At 43.6% G+C, this 18,795-nt stretch overlaps 1 protein-coding gene across 1 annotated transcript in view; it reads right to left on the bottom strand.

Moving 5' to 3' along the window:
- Positions 1-1,605: 1,605 nt before the first annotated feature.
- Positions 1,606-18,795, bottom strand: part of EGFLAM (EGF like, fibronectin type III and laminin G domains) — a 90,074-nt gene continuing 72,884 nt past the window's right edge. Inside the window, exons 18-22 of the mRNA XM_019531983.1 lie at positions 14,142-14,220; positions 8,173-8,316; positions 5,503-5,586; positions 3,453-3,556; positions 1,606-2,687 (exon numbers count right to left, since the gene is read on the bottom strand). Coding sequence (XP_019387528.1) covers positions 2,533-2,687; positions 3,453-3,556; positions 5,503-5,586; positions 8,173-8,316; positions 14,142-14,220 — 566 coding nt within the window. The 3' untranslated portion in view covers positions 1,606-2,532. The remainder of the gene's footprint in view (positions 2,688-3,452; positions 3,557-5,502; positions 5,587-8,172; positions 8,317-14,141; positions 14,221-18,795) is intronic.

Below are 18,795 nucleotides of genomic sequence, written 5' to 3'. Positions count from 1 at the left end.
CCTTCACCGTAATGCCTACAGAAAACCTGACAGCATTTAGCTAGGCTGCTGCCATACTCCTATCTGTTGGTATGAATTGTTTCTGTGGTACCTAGCAGTTGTATCGTGTCTTATACCTAGTCTGTAAGTCTCCCCTGAGGCAGGCGCCATCTTCTTGCATTGTGTCTACATCTAGCACGGGGAGATCCTGATCCGTGACTGGAGCTCCTAGGCATTATGGTCATAAACTGGGAGCTTGGTTTTGTCGGATAAAAAAATCCACATTTTCCATGATTAAAATGAAATGCCACTATTATATAGATACAGTGGTGTTTTATTTTAATTATGGAAAAATGTGGATATTAGGTTACTTTTTTTTAATTCGAAAATGGGGGATACTTTTTATCAGAGAAAACCAGGATCCCTAGTAGTAAATCAATGACTCGTCATCAGTGTCTGTGGTGGCATGTCTTCTGCTTGCTTCATTTGATCAGACCTATCCCTTTGTTAGAAGTTAATTTAGCCGGGCTAGGGATCTGCTTGAGTCACTGTGTATCATTGTACCATCTTCTGGGAATAAGCGCAAATTCCTATCTGCTGCCCACCCACAGCCCAGCAAATAGATACAGTGCTACATTTTTTGTCAGCATGCTACTAGCCAACAGCACTGATTCTGGCAGCCTGGTCAGGTCCCTGAGGTACTGCCCTATGGTGACCTGTAAGACATACAATGTATTCTGCCCAGGGGTGCATCCAGAGGGGGTGCAGTGATGTGGCTGCACCCCGCTTTTGGTTTGGAGCACCACAGGGCCCCCCAAGAACTTTATACAATCCCCAAAGCAGGCAAAAATCCCCCTTCCTGCACAACAGCATGTCTCCCTCCTGCCCCTCCCCCTGGGCCTTCTCTGTTGTCTCAGGGATAGGGAAGCACAAGAGTCATTCTTGCTTTCTGTGCAGGGACCAGGCTCAGTTGGGGACAGGGAGAGTGGCAGTGTGCCTGCTCTGGGATACAGCAGGGTAGGGGGAACCACTCTCCAGCTGCCCCATTGTCACTGTCCCCTTCCCAGCTGAGCCCAGCCCCCACTCAGGCAGGCTGGCTGTGGAGCTTCCCCACTGCCCCCCATGGTGGAGAAAGCAGTAGCAGCAGCAGCAGGCAGGGGAGGGGAGAAGAGGAGGGGACAGGACATGCCTCTGAGCAGGAAAGAGTCAAAATAGTTCTCAGAGACTCTCTTCCACAGCTTGGTCTGCTCTCACTGCAGGGGCAGAGGAGGCCTGGGGCAGTGGGTAGAGCCACCCCATGCAGTATGGGCTGCTGCTCTTGTACCCCCTTTAGCAAATCCTGGATCCACCCCTGGTTCCATCTCATCTTTTTCTCCTGTTTGCTGCTTACGGCTCCAGTTCATATGCAAAAAGCACAGAGAAACTAACAAAAATAATCTCAGAAAACCTGAAATTTTGTCCAGCATTCTAAATTCCCTGTTCTGTTGACCCTAAAACCCCAGCTCTGCAGGTTTGAATTGATGCATGGACAATTTTAAAAGGGCTTTTACCATCTGTTAGGTCATCTTCTTTTCACCAAGTCTGAATTTTGTGCACAAAAACAAGTGAAGGTGAAATACCACAGTGGCAAGAGGTTTTATACCTTTTTAATCACAGGAAAAGCTTCAACGCCAGGAAAGCTTCATAAATGTACAATTTTAGACTGTCAAAATTTACAAAAAAATGTCAGATTTAAAACTGGTTATCACCAACAATTATCTCCACAGAAATGGTATAATACAGACATTAAACTTCCTTATAGAACAACTTGAAGGTTGTTATCCTTAGGAAACTGTGCAAAGAGCTAAGTGTATAGTACACCTATATTTTAAAAGTTATACTATGTGATCAGTTCTGCTGCTGCAGCTATAAAAATATACAAGTACAAAATTACTGCTACAAAACTGGATCGCTGATAGTGTTGCTTTTGTAATAAAAAACGTAGACTTTAAGAATTTTCTTCCTCAGCAAACAAAGGTGGTTTGAAACTGTTGCCTATTGGTCTTATTTACAAAGGATGAAATACAAACCTTGAATATTTCAGTGGGTAGAACGGCTTGTTCCGGAATAGGAATTTGAATGCATAGATACAGTGCTTGAAAATATGTTTGTTGATGCTACAATCATTGTGCCATTGTAAGCTGGAAAGAATGCATATGTTTCAGTACTGTTATGCTGGATATAAAAAAATCTCTGTGGATCACAACACGGTCATTAAACTACTCATTACATCACCCCTTTCTTTGTTGCTTGCTTTGATATACAATCTTCAGTGTTCACTAAACATTTAATGATTAATGTGACATTTCCTACACAAAATACTCAGTTTGGTTTAGTCAGCAGAGCATTGAAAGAAAAGGAGAATGGAAAATGTTCTCCTTGTCTATGATTTCCTCTCAGTTTTGTTTGTTTTTCCATGACGAACACAGAGCAGTTGCCTCAGAGTCATATCAGTCATTCTGGACTCAAACACCTGCACAACAATGGTTCTTCCATGTGAGGATTCCTCCCGTCTCACTTTGCCCCACAGGTGTTAATATTCTTTCCATCAGCAGCATCTTCCACCAGTGAAATGTGGTAATCTGTTGACAGTGTGAAGTGTGAGATGCATCCCACCAGACCTCTCATGTACTGTCTGTTTGTGTGCAATGCTATTTCCTTCATGCCACCTAAGAGAGAGAGATCAAATAAATAAGGAACTCTGTAACAGAAGCCATGCTCAGTGGCAACATGTAGGGTGTACAAGGGGGTGTATGTGCACCCCCTGAGAGCACTGGTGCACCCCCTGGCAGGCCACGTTCCCTGCTTAGGTGTTGGGAAGGGGGCGCAGGTGGGAGCACTGGTGACCCCCTGTGAGCGCCGGCTGGGTAGTGGGAGTGTCGGAAGTAGCACTGCGGCCACTTCCTGGTAGGTGAGTTTTGCCACAGGGAGACCCAGTCATTGGGGGAGGACATGTGCCCCCCCCCCCCGACTAAAGTGGCCAGTCACCCATGGCCATGATTACTCCTGTTTTAAAAAATATGCTTCCTACTGCTGTATTACAGTTTCTTAGCGGCATATCTAATATAACAGAAAAGGCCATCTCCGATGCATCTTCTGGGTTTTAACCAGGTTCTTGCTGGTTTTTAAGTATCATTTGTTAGGCACTCAGAAATCCAATGGTGATGATCACACCTCAGTAAATGGGAAAGGTAATCCCTTTCTTGCACGTCCTACAATGAGTGAACAGTTAAGAAGGGATTATAATGTGGTATGTAGTTTTTTGTTTAAATATGCAAGAAGTAAGGCTTTCTCAGCATGACACCTGTTATTGGACCAACTGCATAGTTAGGACAGAGTTAGACACTTTCAAATGCAAGACATTTTTCATCAGATCTGGCCTCATATGCTTCAGCAGGCTAGAATGGGCTGACTACAACTGGGAGGTCACTTACCTACATACAGATCTCCATTGATATTTAACTGCCTCATCATTCCAGGTGATTTACCAGTTCTAGCACCATAATCATCCACAGTTACCTTTCCAGACTGTCCATCCCTGAAATGGAAAATAGAATGAGGAATTTGGATTCCTTGAGCATCCACTGTTTTGACAGCAGTTAAAAAAAAAAAAAGAGATAAGAGGAGGAAAAAACAGGCTATATTAAAAATACGCACAGAAAAAAAAATCACCTTACTCAAAGGTCATCTTTTCCTGGCTGGAGCCTTTAGCCCCTACCATAATATAAATGTTTAATAATTTTTTTTGTATAAATGCCATTTGATGGGCTTCTCTTTCTCTTACTGGAAGCAGTGGCCAATAACTGTGCTATTTTCAGGCTGTAATTTCTAGATAGCTAAGAGAACTGGCAAAAGAAGGGGTCTCTTCTTTTAATAAGTGTGCTTAACTCTCCTATTAGGTAATGATGAACACATAAGGTAACAGGATGTGTAAGCCTAAGTATTCCTGCTGCTTTGAATACTTTGGGAAAACAGAGTCCAGTTGCAATGTTATTAGTCCAATAGCCAACAAACTTTTCAAGCTGTGAGCCAGAACAACCAGGCTCTTGACCAACACAGGCCACATGACTTTGGCAGTATGTCAGCAGCAGAGGGGTTGTTGCCTGCACCTGTGTCACGGCCAGGCAGCTAGTAGTTGTGCCAATGCTGCTTCTGCTTCTCCCAGCCCCCAGCTCTTTAGCTGGGTGTGGGCTCAGCTTCCAGCTGCTGGGGAACTCTGCCAGGGCCAGGCAGCTTCCACACTACTGCCTCATCTGCACCACATCTGGAAGGCAGATGAAAGGGAGGGAAGTTGGAAGTTGCCCAGCCCAGTGTAGATGCTTGCTGCTCAGCTCCAGTGCAGGAATGTGCGCAAGCATAGACAAAGGCCTCGGGATCTGCAGGCCAGATCCAGCAGCTCCACGGGCTGGACCCAGCCCGTGGACCATACATTGGCAACCCCTGTTCTACTAGCCCATAGAAGGGAACTTGGGGCATGACTACACTGCATCTCTGTGGCACTCTTCAGACTGCTGCTGAAAGCAAAGCCCCACCGCCTCCCCCCACCTGACACTGCTCCATGCACTTCCATCCAGAACAGAGGCGGTGAGGATGCTCAGGGGTGTTGCAGCTCTCAAGCAGGCCAGTGGCAATCTCATGAGTGCCAGGGTCTTAGGTAAGCAGAAAGCTCAAATTCTTGATTCAAATGACAATCATGAATGAGAAATTAAGTCATCTGCTTGAAAGTGGAAAGGTATGGGGTTGAATACCTGTCTGTCATGGACTTCAACTAACCGTGGCAAACCAGTCCGAGCTGTGCCTCGCTTCAAGGCCGGACTTCACCTGGCTCATCTCCAGCATAACGGTGTTTGTATTTGTTCTGTCAGATGTGTTAAAAATTGCTAAGCATTTAAGGTCAGAGCCCTGTGTCAGTGGGGCTGCAGTGCTCTGTATAAGCTAAGCATCTGGCTACACTTGTAGTTTTCTTCTCACTTGGATTTCTTAGTTTGGCACCATAAAATGTAGTCTCCAAAATGTCTCCTAGATAACCTGGCACTTGTTGGGCACATCTATATGACATTTACTGTGAAGTAGACTAATTAGCTGCGTGGCATCTTGTCTTGGCATCTACACATGCACCCCAATTAGGCTGGAGTTAGCTAATTTACTCCGCAGCAGGATAGTACTTGTAAGTACTGTCCTGCTGCAGAGTAAAACACAGCAGCACACATGTAGATGCTGCCCCAGGTGCCTGGGACACAAGGGTGCTTCAGTGCAGGGACTAGGGCAGCCACTCCTCAGCATGTTGAATCAGGGGGAACAGCCCTTTGTCCCCTGCCAGCCAGGCTGCTGTGGCCCCCTGCCAGCAAGGGCTCCTCTGACCTGGCTCAATATGCCAGGTGCATGTGCAAACAGTGCACCCAAAGAAATAAGCTCTGGAGCTTATCACTTTGCATTAATATGCACATATAGATGCAGCCACTGATAACATGAAGAGGGACTTACCGAACTGCCTTTACTCTGTGCCACCTCCCATCGTTGAAAGATCCATTCACCATTATGGAAGCAATACCACTGCCGAGGTTGTAGCTGAAATGTGAAAAGCAAAGAGGCGTTGTTCACTTCTCTTAGAGACATGCAATCCCTAACAAATGATCTGTGAGTGACTCCACCTCATCTTCGGCTTGACAACACTCTGGCTTACCCCAACGCTTCCCCTTGCATCCAGGATTTTTCGAGAATGGCTGGGAATCCCTAGGGTGACTATCACTGTTATTCCTTCACTGTATTGAAGGAGCTTACAAGGTGACAAAGTGACCATCTGAACAACAAAGGGTGCTGGCTACATGGCACAATGAGCCCAGAGCTTGAGATGAGCAATCAAACAGGGGCTTCCTACATGGCAGCTTTGCCTAAAAACAGAAGGCTAAACAGATAAGTATCTTACCAAGCTTTTGACTTACTAGGACAAAGAGATATGTTAGTATAGGAGTGTATGGAAAGCATATACACAAAAAATCTGGGGAGAAAAAGACTTGTGTTATTAGCAAAGGGTAATGACCAGGGAACTGAGCAGAGGCACGAGCCAGGAACCTCACTATTTCACTCATGGGTATAAGAATGTCTATGCTTCCACCCTTATTAAAATTCAGATAGTCATAACTATGTTTTATTTTGCCTCGACTTCTGGGGGCCCAGCTTTAGACACTAGGCTAGATTCATAAAGGGGACTTATGTGTCATGGCACTGAACTTTGCAATGCCTAACTTCCAGGTGCCTACCTGCCTAAAGAAGAGGGGTAAATGAGTCTATGCTAAGCTCTGTATTGCCATGGTTAGGCTGCTTCCAGTGCCCATGCCAGTTAGATTAAAGCTAGTTTGAGTAGCTCTACACTACACTGTAGTCACTGAAATGGATATTTGGGGACATGGAAGTAACTGCAGTAACAGAGATATCCAAGTTCCTTTAAACTTCCAGGACTTCAGTGTAGACAATTCAGGGAGATTGGTAATTATCTAAGATCCTTGAGGGCCCTTTCAGGCCTATGACTGTATAAATCTACAATGCTCTGATCCTATAAATCCCACAAAAGCCAACACAGTGACTAGGGAGATGCCTAAAGAGAGCCAATAAAGGATGCTGAGAAGGTTGGATCTAAAATTTAGTGTCTCGTGCTTCTGGGAAGGCAGTTCTCAGATTACACAGAATGGACCTCTAGGCACCTCAGCAAATAATTATCACTGAAAATATGGATGCCTATAGCTGACCAAGGACATGTCTGCATCACTGCAGGAAGGTATCCCAGTGAGGGAGGCTGGGGCGCAGGGATAGCAATTTAGCTTGCCAGTCAGGCCACTCCAGGCATGCCCACCAGAGTTCAAGGGCTTGAGAGCACAAGCAGGGGGATGAACCCAGAACAGCCCTACTGATAAACACGGTCTTGGTCTCTCCACTGCTGGGACACACTGCCACAATATATAAATAAGCCTTTAGGGTTTAGGTGGGAATTTGATGATTGAACTCATGGCTAAGTTTCATGAGATTGCTATGGCATCAGCACATACTTTTGAAAGTATGAAATTAAACATCCAGATTCAAATTCATAGCAAATACCTCAGATAAGTGTGAGGGGAGAAACTAAAATCATGAGTAAGGAATGGGTATTCTATGGGCAAGGTTACCTGAAAATTATTGCCAACAGCTTTGGATACTACAACTCGCCTAATGACACTTACAAAATGCTCTATTTCATCCACTCTATTTCAGTTCCCTGTTTCACAGACCATGAGACAGCTAAGATTTTTTTCAAGGTTAACCACAGGAAACCACAAAAAAATGAGTTTAGAGCCATCAATTTAACTCTAAAATTTGGTATGTGAAACTCAGCTTTTGTACCTATGATTTTCAACCACAACTAGGAAGAGCCAAAGGGCTGAACAATATAGCCAGGTGCTAGATTGCCATAAATTAAATTTTAAAGCGATAAAGCCTTTCCATTTATGAACACTACACTGCAACCTGCTGTAAACAGGTACAAGTGTGACGGAAGATGACTTTTTTCCATTTCAGTGTTGACTTTACTTAATTTGAAAAGAATTCTAATATGGAAAGATACAGGTTCTGCCAATCAGTGGTCCCAGCACAGCACTATGCACAAAGCTGTATGGACTGTGTCTGAGCACTTACAATGAAAAGACTAATTCCCAAGAAAGCACAAGGCTCTGGATGTTGTCAGTCTTCTGGATTTTAGGGTTTTTGGCAGGAAGAATATTTAATTAAAAGAAAAAACCCAGGCATTTCAAAGAGAATTAGAGCATTGAGAAAAAACAAACAAGAGGGTATATTTCACATACTATTCCACAAACAAATGGACTTGAACTAAACTGTACAGTTTAGTGAACTAAACTATATAGTTTTAATACCCAGTGTCCGTGTTCTACAGAAGCGCATTACTCTGTGCTGCAGTGATTTGATTGAACAAGAAGTATGGGATCATTGTGGAAATAGTTAAAACACAGACATCTCACAGCCTCTGATGAAGTGACCTATGGCTCTCAAAAGCTTGTGCTGTCTGTATATTTATGCACACACGCATGTGCACATACACACACTTACTTTAATCTATAAGGTGCAATCTACCTGGCCTTCTAAATAATTAAACCAGCTATAGGTTACCTGAATACTAAAGCTCCATCTTGAAGTCCTAGAGAAATGAAGTCACTGTTAGGTCGCATGGGACTGTCTCCCCGCCACATCAGAAGACCCTCCTTCATTGTGGTCTTAAACCTCATAAAAACATTTGTTCGCGATCCTGACACTCTGTAGAATTAAGAGGAAAAAAACCCCAGGAAAATTATTAGTTTTTAATCAGCTCAAAAAAGCCAGGTATCTGTGAACGTGTGGCTGTCTAAAGACCTGTAGGAACCTCTGCTACCCCTCAGTTCCTCTAAACAGAGGTAAGATTTGGTACAGTGATACATTTTTACTTCGATCATAATTAAATTTCCACTTTATCTAGTCAAATTCCTGGCACTATTACTGCACTCTTGCAATCAGCTGAGACTACGGTCCCTGGCATGTGCAGTTAAAGCTGCAATGGAATCCTATGCACAATCCCCACAATCCTCATGTGGATGGCAGGAAGCATGAGTGTACCTCAATCACTGGTGCAAGGGAAACCTGAGATTCTCATCCTGGGGTCCCCCTGAACCAGCAAACAGCAAGCTCCTGCAGCTGGGAGCAGGGTCAGCTGACAAGGCTCCCAGCTAGGCATGCGCATGGTATACCCCCGTGGCTTGGAGCGCCATCAGCTGACACTCCCAGCTGTGTCCCTGTGTCTGGGAGCACTAGCCTACCCACACATTCAATTAATGGTGTGATAGGAACCAGCCCCAAAGTTATTACCCATATTTTGTGTAATAACTTTATGGCTTATTCCTTGTTTTATCACACCATCAATTACATTAATGTGTGGCTAGGTAACAACTTAAGACATGATTAAGCAGTTAATCACAACTTAAGTGTAATGTGCTAGGGGCTTATGAAGCTTGCTAGTAGGCAATACCACATTTTCTTGCATATAACCTGCACTTTCACACTCCTCCCCAGCCAAACCAGCTGCGGAAAACTGCAGGTGTGCATTATATGAGAAGAAAAGGGATCTCCACAGGTCTGGAAATTTGGCAGGAGCAGGGGTGGGGGTGAGGAGCAGTGTTAATTGTCACAGCTCTCTGTTTGCATTGGACTCATGCACATTCCTGACAGGCTTTGCTCCCTAGCTGCTGCCATTTAACTCAATGATGGGTTTTTTCTTCAGACTCCATAAAAAATACCATAGCAAAAAAAATGGCATCATTCTCCTGCTATGGGACTGTGGGTTCACTGCTGGTACCTTCATGTTATGATACTTTTTAAAAATTTTTATATATATACACACACACACACACACACACACACACACACACACACACACTTAGATGGTCCTTAATGATTGTTGTGAACCCCAAAGAACACTAACAGGTGCAGTTCTTACTACTGTAAACAGTCCAATCTATGTCAGAGGCAAACTCAGAAGGAAATATTTGTTGGGCCTTATGGTCAGGAATGATTTGTTGAGCAATTGTTATAAACAAGGAGGGATGGGGGTGTGCAAGAAAGAGAGAAGGTATCAGTTACCAGACCAGAGCACAGCTTTCCTTAGTTATGACAAGACACAAAGGAGATTCCAAGTTACTGTTTTCCTTATAGTTTCAAGGGTCGGAAGGGACCTGAGCAGATCATCTAGTCTGACCCCCTGCCATGGCAGGAAAGAGTACCGGGGTCAAACGACCCCAGCAAGATGTTCATCTAACCTCCTCTTAAAAACCCGCAGGGTAGGAGCCTGCACCACCTCTCTTGGAAGCTGGTTCCAGATCCTAGCCGCCCTGACCGTGAAGTAGCGCCTCCTGATATCTAACCTAAACCTACCCTCTGCCAGCTTGTGACCGTTATTCCTGGTCACTCCTGGCGGTGCTCGGAGGAACAGGGACTCCCCCAATGCCTGCTGGTCCCCCCTGACTAGTTTATAACAGGCCACAAGATCCCCCCTCAGCCTTCTCTTGTGGAGGCTGAACAGGTTCAGGTCCCATAGCCTCTCCTCATAGGGCCTGCCCTGTTGTCCCCTGATCATACGAGTGGCCCTCCTCTGGACCCTCTCCATGCTGTCAACATCCCTCTTGAGCTATCATTTCTAAGACAGTTGGATCAGTGCTTGCTGGAAGCAAAAAGGAACCTAGGTTCCATCTCATTTATTATTTTTCATACAAATGGAATTAAAGTGAAATGACAGCTAATTATCTAAAATAGGAATATCTAAATGCTGTGCATAAAGGAGTTAATATAGATAGTCTGCAAGCAGATAGAGGACTGTACCCATTATTGTATAAACTGCAACTACTACCAGCTTCAGTACAAAGGTGTGGCTAGCAAGAACAGAAATCCTAGCAAAAAATTCTCACTTGTTTGACTGAAGATAGTATATTGTTTTCTGGGATAGGAAGTCTCTGTGGAGCAGAGCTGTATTCTAAAGATAAGAATGGTCAGCAGTTGCACTGTGCACCTGACTTGGCAACATCAAGCAACTGAGTTAGAAATTTTCTTGTGGCTTTCCACAGGATTTGTCTGTCATTCACTACAGTTACCTGCCAATGTTATATGCTTATTAGCCAAGGAGGGCAATATGCTCTTCAGTTACTGTGCTGTAAATGCAAAGAGAAATAATTCTGCATTACAGTTTGAACAGGGATTGAGGATGAAGGGAAACACAGTGGTTAGGGCATTAGCCTAAAATGCTGAAGTCCTGGCTACATGTTCCTGCTGTGTTAGAGATGTCCTGTGTTACCTTAGACAAGTCATTTAGGGTTAAATCCAGAAAGCTGATATAGTTTCAGCCTTGCATAGGTTAAATCTTAAGGTACCTTGCCACTTGCTGAAATCTTTAGTAGGATGCCCAGGTGCTTTATGCAATACTGGGGAGAATTAGGCACTGAATTACAGGCTAGAGAGTAATCCTCTCCAGGACTCATGTTTCTAAATTCCAGGTACTCCTTTCTCAAACATCATTGCTCTGCTTTCCATGCAGTGATATAGCCTTTCGAGCACTATCCTGGAGCCCCAGGTTCAAATCTCCCACTATCTGATTTGGCACAGGGCTCTGAACCCTGATTTCCATCTGCTGGAAGCATGACCTACTCAAAGCATCACACTTGCAGTCTAAGGTGGGTCTCCCTTAATCTCTCCTAAAATAATGTTAGTGAGAGGTTGAGGGAGACCATCCCTAGGCTACTCAGTACCTGTGGTTAGCATACTCTCCTGAGAGGTGAGAAATCTGGGCACAGGTCCCTATTCCAATTATATCAGAGAAGGATTTGTACTTCTGGGCTGAATAACCCACTTCCCAGATCAGCACCCTAACCACTAGGCTATTGAATACATATGGACACCAACTACAGTGGCTCCTTTATGTTACAAAATTCAATCCAGTAAGGATGCTCTAGATCATTCATCATCGGCTATCCCCCAAGACAAGGATGATGTCTGCCGGCAGGGGTGGGATGGGTGTTACTGGTGAGTTTAAAGGTGGCTGAGAAGTTCAGTCTGTGCTCTGCAAATTTCTCTCCACATATGACAAGTAGTGCTTTGGGGGGCGATGGCACAACTGTTGTCCAGGATGTTGTGCAGTTTCCGTCATCCTCTGCTGTTTCTTGGCTTTATGTCATGTTGGTCAGCGAAACTCTGGATATCCATGGCCTTGCCACCACTGGGTCTTGATGTCCTGTAGCCTCATCTGAACAACAGCTTTAAGCTCCTGGTAAACCTCTTGTTTTCACTGGTTGGAGGGTTCATTTTCCTAACTGGAGAACATGGCTCTCTTCTCATGGATAAGTGCTAGGATTTCCTCATTGTTCTCATCAAACCAATCTTGGTGATGGTAAATACAGCACAGTTGATTCAGCACATGCCTTATGAATAATCTGTTTAAGCTTTTCCCAATATGCCTGGATGTCCTTGATGTCATCAGGTAGGTCAAAGAACCTCTCAGTCAGGTGTTGCTGAAGAGCCTCACATCTAGCTTGGTTTTGGAGTGCCTTGAGGATAAATCTCTTCTGCATTCCTTTCAGTTGTTTATGGTGTTGTGGTGCAAGCTGCATGTCCATGATTTATCTGATTAAACAGCAGTCTGTCCAGCAGCCATTTGTACCGCTCAGGACTCGGGTGATACAAACATCAGTACAATCACAGGTTCTGACAATTATATAGACAAGAAGGTGCCAGTGATCGGAGCATGGATGTTTCCAAGTGGTCTTATATTTTTCACTTTGTCTGAAGATGGTATTTGGGATGAGCAAGTTATGCTCTGCACATTTGCTGAGGAAGAGGATACCACTGGAGTTGACTTTCCCTACCCTCTCTTTCCCAGTGGTGCCACTCCAGAGTTTACAGTGTTGCCCAACTCTTGTGCTGAAGTCACCTATAAGGATGAGCATTTCTTCCTTGGCAGTGGCAGTCAGGACTGTGTCAAGAGCACAGTACAACTGTTCTTTGTTAACGTTTCATCGTCAAGTGTGGGGGCATGTGCATTGATGACCATAGCATACTGGTTGTTACAGAGCTTGAGGTGGAGCATCATAAAGTGCTTGCTAATGTCCACAGTGAGTTCTGAAAGTTGGCAATCTTGCTCTTGATGGCAAAGCCATCTTCAGGTGACTTTCCCTTCCAAAAAAAGGTGTAGCCACCTTCTTCTTTCAGCTGGCCTTCATCTGCACAGCAGGTATCACTTAGGGGCAGTAATATCAATGTCATATCTTGCAAGTTCTCTAGCTACTATGGTGGCTCTTCTTTCAGGAGGCTTGCTGTTCAGGGAGTCTATGACAGTGTGGATGCAGCAAACTTTAATACTTTATTTTGTTGGTTTCAGCTGCAAATAGAGTGATCCTGTAAGATGCAGCAATCTAGCCAGGGGCCTTTGAGACAGCCTATATTTAAGGTAACTTTTCTAGCCCCTTCCCCATTCAGGGTGAGCAGAGGGGATCCTAAAGAGGACTGCTCAGTTATGGCTGCAGCTGCTGCATTGTACTTCCATCTTGGTAAGTGCAAAATGGCCATCACATAACTACCACCTACATGAAGATTTCTGACTAGGAACTCCCAGAAATCATTGTTCCTGCTCGTCTGCCATTGCAGCACTTGGTTTGTGGGAGACATTAACATCCCTGGCTGAGGCCTGTGTGTGACATCTTTTAACATGGGGAAGCCAGTGCACAAGCGACAACCACATGAGCTTGACAGGAGGGAGCCCTAAACCCAGTGGCAAGGATGTCCAAGTCAACCAGAGACCTCCATCCTGCTGCAGCCATCATTTGCCTTCACAGCCACAGAGAACCAGCAGGTCAAGTATTATTATTCTGCTACTGGGGTCTTCAGGAGTTTGGATCATGCTAAGTTTGGGATCTTACCTCTGATCTGTTTGTTAGGGGAGACCCTACCAGGAGTACAAGTCTCCATACGACATAGCTCTGAGGGTCATTGGAACACACAAGCCTCTAAACCACGACCAGGTTACGATCCAAGGAGAGGATGCTCTAGATGTGAGACAAGTAAAAAGGATACCTACATGCTTGGCAGCTCAGTGCCGTCATGATTTCAGCGGGACGTTGAAGTTTAGGAATGTAGGGAAATTTACTGGAACAAACTTGGGCTCCTTGGGTATTTAGGTGCCTTCAGGCTTAGATAGTAGCTGAGTGGGATTTTTAAGGATTTAAATTTTGAAATGTTTTAGTCCAGAATTGCTAAAGTTGTATTGAGGAGTCACTATGTGTCCCTTAGTGCCTCAACTACGCATCTGTAAAATTGTGATATTTAAAGCATTGTTCTACATTACAAGGGTGTCAGCTATGCTGGTAAATACCTCAAAGAGTGAGGCACTTGGGTACTACAATGGAAAAGCTAATGAAGCAGGAAACTTGGTTCTTTTAAAATAATTTAGAACCATGGCAAATACAGCTTAAGCAGATTCACTGTACAGTAAACCCTTCTCATACAAGGCTTTTAATATTGTAATAATAAAAGCAAAGCACAATTATTTCAATTCAGAGTAGATGAATTACCTTTTGAGGATATCCGGGTTATCGTATGTGAGGTAACTACGGCCAATAAACTGTGGAATTTCAATGGCTTCTGTGATGGCTGGAAAATGACAGACAACCAGACAAAACAAAGTGAAAATACCTGTGTTGCTGTTTTATTTTCTTCATTGACAGCCACTTCTGAACAGCACAAAGCTATGCTGATAGCCCCCATACCCTACTGAATACAATGGCAGATGGGTAGACAAGCAAACCTCCAAAATTTTTCTTGATCACCCCAGCCCCCTTTTATTTAGCTGTAGCTATATATCCAATTTATCCTTTTATTATGAAAGGCAGCTCTTATTAGAAAAAATGCAAGTGAAATGTTGTGAACACTTTAATTTTTATCCCTATTTTTAACTTCCCAAATTTAATTTGCCCCTTTATGAAACTCTCTCCTTTTTCAGCTTAAATCTGTAGGTCAGCTACCCTTTCTAACCCTCACTTCCTAGTACAAAATACTGAATTGCGTTTCTAACCCATTGGTTTCAACAGAGCATATGTTTAATGTGTTCTTTTGTCCATAAACTTCTTCAGCAAAGACCCTACTTTCCTGGAAAGGCAGCAGTTTTCACACTTCCTCCTCTAAGGCCCTATTTCTTCCTATCCTTTCTATTCTCCAGCTTGACTTTCCACCCCTCAAGGCCACTATGGTTGCCGCAGTCCCTGGGCTTCTCTACACAGTGACCTCCCCCCGCCTCCCTTCACGCTAAAGGATGCAGCAGAGCAGAACATGGCTGTTCTAAAGTCTGCTGCTGCCACCTAGACATTGTGGGGAATCACTGCATGCAGAAGCCTTAGTTCAAGGGAACAAAGCCAGCTATTCATCTGGTGTAAATTAGGATAGCTCTGCTGAAAGCAGGCAGTGACCCCCTGGTTCCTGTTTCCAAGCTGGGCTCTCTTCTCTAACAAATGCTAAGTCATTTTTAGGGGCTACTCAGGAAATGTCACTGTAGGCCTGTGAGCCAGTTCCAGCTTGCCTGGGCCTGCCTAAGTGCAAAAGTGGTCAAAGGCTAAACTTTACTAACTACTACCCAGTCCCAAAAAGTTTCTCTGCTTGGGCTCCACTGTCTATATTTCTGTCCTTAGATTTATGTCATCCCATTTCTTTTTAACCCATGGTTATAATGATCTGCAAGGGAGGGAAGGAAGGCAATGAAGAGCTGTTGTTTTGGGAACATCTTGCTCACAGATTCTGTACCATCTGTCTGTGAAAGTTCAGTGCTTAAGAAGTTACTGAGACTAAGCATTTCAGACAGAGCTTTTGGGGCAAAGCAGTGGCTCCTGTGTGACTTGATTAAATAAGACTGCTCATTTGTGCCAATTCTCTTTTTGTGAGAGTGCCCTGTTCCAGGCTTTCACAACAGTTGTTTCCCTAATATAAAAACAGTTTAGGGATTCTTAAAATAACTGTCCTTCTGCTAATCCCATCCTTCTGCTAATAATTAGTCTTGTTCCTCTTCCTCCAGAAGGTTTTAATTTACTTTTTGAATCCCGGTCCTTTTATTTCATGGGAGGAAACAATGACATTACTTTTAAGACTGGATATTATTATAATTGCAGTGACTTTAAAATGGCTGAAAACTACTCCATCTGTACCTACCTGATACTATGGGTGTTTACTATCTCATCCTACTAATAATGCCATTAACAAAACCACTGATCTATATTGCACATTTTGCATTAAACCACTCACTATTCATATGAAGGGAGCACGGGTTTGTGGTTAAGTCACTGACCAAGACTCAGGAGTTTTGCATTAAATTCTGAACTCTGCCATGGATTTCGAATGTTACTTTGGTCCAGTCTTTTAGGACCTAATCTAACAAAGACTTCCACATTTACTTACATAAAAATTAGCAATGACATTTGCAGAACTGGGTTATTATGTGTTCTGTGCTTCAGTTATCAATCATCTGCTTGAATGTTGTACCCTTTATACCTTAGCTTCTCTGTAGGTGTGTCTACATGTGCACTTTAATGCACAGTAGACTATATTACTGCACAAAGAATGTCACGGCAAAAAACCATGCTAATATGCTAATGCGCAGTAAAATTAGGCTACTGCGCATTAAGTGTCACTAACAAAATGTGCTTTCGCTACTGCACATGAGGACAGCCTAATACACATTTAGTTAGTACCTCACATTAGTACTAAATTTAATGTACAGTAGCAAAAGCACATTAATGAACGTGTAGACACACTCTGGTTTGCCTATATAAAAATGTTAATGTCTGCAGGTCAGGGACTGACTCTTTCTTGTGTTTGTACAATTCCCAGCACAAGGGGGCACCAAAGTTGTTTGAGGCTTCAAGGCATTGCTCCAATATAAATTTGTAATACTTCACACACACTCTAAGCTAACAGCAGCAATAAGGAGATTAGGTTTAATTGCTAAGGGAGACAGAGAATTTCAAATGGTAATAAATGGCTGTTTCATCTGTAATGAAATTAGGGACACTGTCCAATGTGTCTAAAGAGGAAATTGTGTTATGCAATGCTACTAAAAGCCTGCAATCTGCCAGTTTCATGCTCAGATTTCAAAAAGAAGCCTCGTGCTCTATGGGGCTTGATCTTTTATATGGTTTTCACTTACTGATGAACCTGAATAAGCTAATGCCACTTATTTTACCCCTGGATACACATTATTATCCTCTCATCATGGTCAGGACCTCTGGAACCAGGAAGAACTATGACATGGAAAGGGCTTCTGAGTGACTATTCACTGTTGTGGGATAGGATGGAAACAGGAATAATGCAGGTAACTTTATGGATAAGAAACAAAGGGAAGTAGGGAGAAACTGTATTTTGTATGATATAAATCATGGGCTGCAGTGCCCTTCACCCCTGAATCCAGCATGGGTTGGAGGTAAGCAGCATCACTATCTGGTGATGGCAAACAGGAGAGAGGTCCCAAAGCCAACAGTGCAACTAAAATCTTTGTTAATGGCATGGAGGCCCCCGCCACTGAATGGTCATCCTGAACACCGAACTACCCCTTAACTCCTAGGAGTGGTTCTCCAGAGCAGTGCATGAGATGCTCTGCAGTCCCGCCCCATTTTGTGGAAAATAAGATTCCAGCTCCATTATCATCTGCTTGGCCTATTCCATGAGTTCTGGATCTGCATTTAGAAACAGTAGTAAAACAAGGTGTATAGAATTGCCACATAACCCCACAGTATGTTTGTGGCTTATCTACAGAAACTTTCAAGATCCAGTGTAAGTCAGGCTATCAGCTTGATGGAACATGCAGACACACAATGACAGAGCAGTTTTCCCAATCATTCCCAGTACTTACTGTTTAAGCAGTAATTTCCACACTCTGAAGTGAGTTAGCATAAAACAAAACAAGAGTATTCAGATTTTATTTTTCAATGGCAAGAAAGTCACTATTTCAATGGTCTGGCCAATTTAGGCTCATCTTCCTGTAACAGAGCTATTCCTGCCTCTCCTCCCATGCTACATCACTAGGCAATGTGGGTAGTGATCAGAACAACCACCTTTTACTATTATGTTGGATTTATCTTCTTCTCCCTAGTAGAGTAGGACTGCATGAAGGCTGTGGTGCCATCAAATAGGACCTATTTTGTGCCCTGCCTCCCATGCTGCAGCAGACTTGGGCAGTCTTCAGCACAAGGTTTAATTTGCTCAAAAGGGAAAAATAATGGCAAGCTGTTCTAGTACTTCATACAAGTAAACGTATCCATCCACTCAGTACATCTTATGCAGAAAACAAACCATAACAATTATGAGAACAGAAATCTATTCTATCTTCATTGGGACATCAATGAATATATCTTAAATACTCGACCTTTAGTTAAGTTGTCAAAGCTACTATGTACCTCAAGAGACCAATGGCCAGATTCTCTTGCAAGTTTAACATTTAGCCACCCTATACAGTTTTTAAAAGGTCAAAGGTCTGCCCAAGACTAAGTGGCACATGATTAAGGCACACCAGTTCCGTAGGCAGACGTACAAGGGAACAATGGGGCTAACATCCCCATCTGTTCCCTTTTGACTCCCCACACAAATGAATAGGTACCATGCTATAGCTAGATCAAACGGGGACTGACACCACCAAGAGAGCAAAGCAAGGTTCAAACTCATGTATCCAGATCCTATATTATACTGTTACCTTGCCACTCTCCATGTAAAATGTCTGTCTGACAAAGATACTCTCAGAATCTGGCTGGCTGAAAAGCTGTCTCAGCCAGTCAGTAATGAAATGCAGAGGAAACAAGAGCAGCTTAGGCATGTAGGGTGCGGATCCACATCAGGAGAGGTTCTTAGTTCCTGCCTAAACCCCGCTTCGATACCTAAGAGCAAAACATTGATCCTCAAAACCCCAGCTTGGGCTGTCACCTAATTCTTGAGATGCCTGAAGTCTGTCACCTGATTCACAGTTGGGAAGGTGGACAAGATACCTAAATGACTGACTCCAACACCAAAAATAGCAAAAACTTCTTAATACGTTTGAGGCTCTGGGCCTCAGTTCTTTTTTACAAAGTAAATTAAGACTAGTCTCACAAAGGGACTTTGGCTAAATAATGCTTAAGGTCTCAAACCCAAAGAGTAAGGCCACTAAGGAGCTTGTCCTCAACTTATACTGTACATTTTCCTATTGGGGGGGGG

This window comes from Crocodylus porosus, unplaced genomic scaffold (genome assembly GCF_001723895.1).
Source record: "Crocodylus porosus isolate Cpor-Errol unplaced genomic scaffold, CroPor_comp1, whole genome shotgun sequence".
Taxonomy (NCBI): Eukaryota; Metazoa; Chordata; order Crocodylia; family Crocodylidae; genus Crocodylus; species Crocodylus porosus.
Note: the sequence above shows the minus strand (reverse complement) of the source record. Positions and strands in the feature narration are given on the sequence as shown.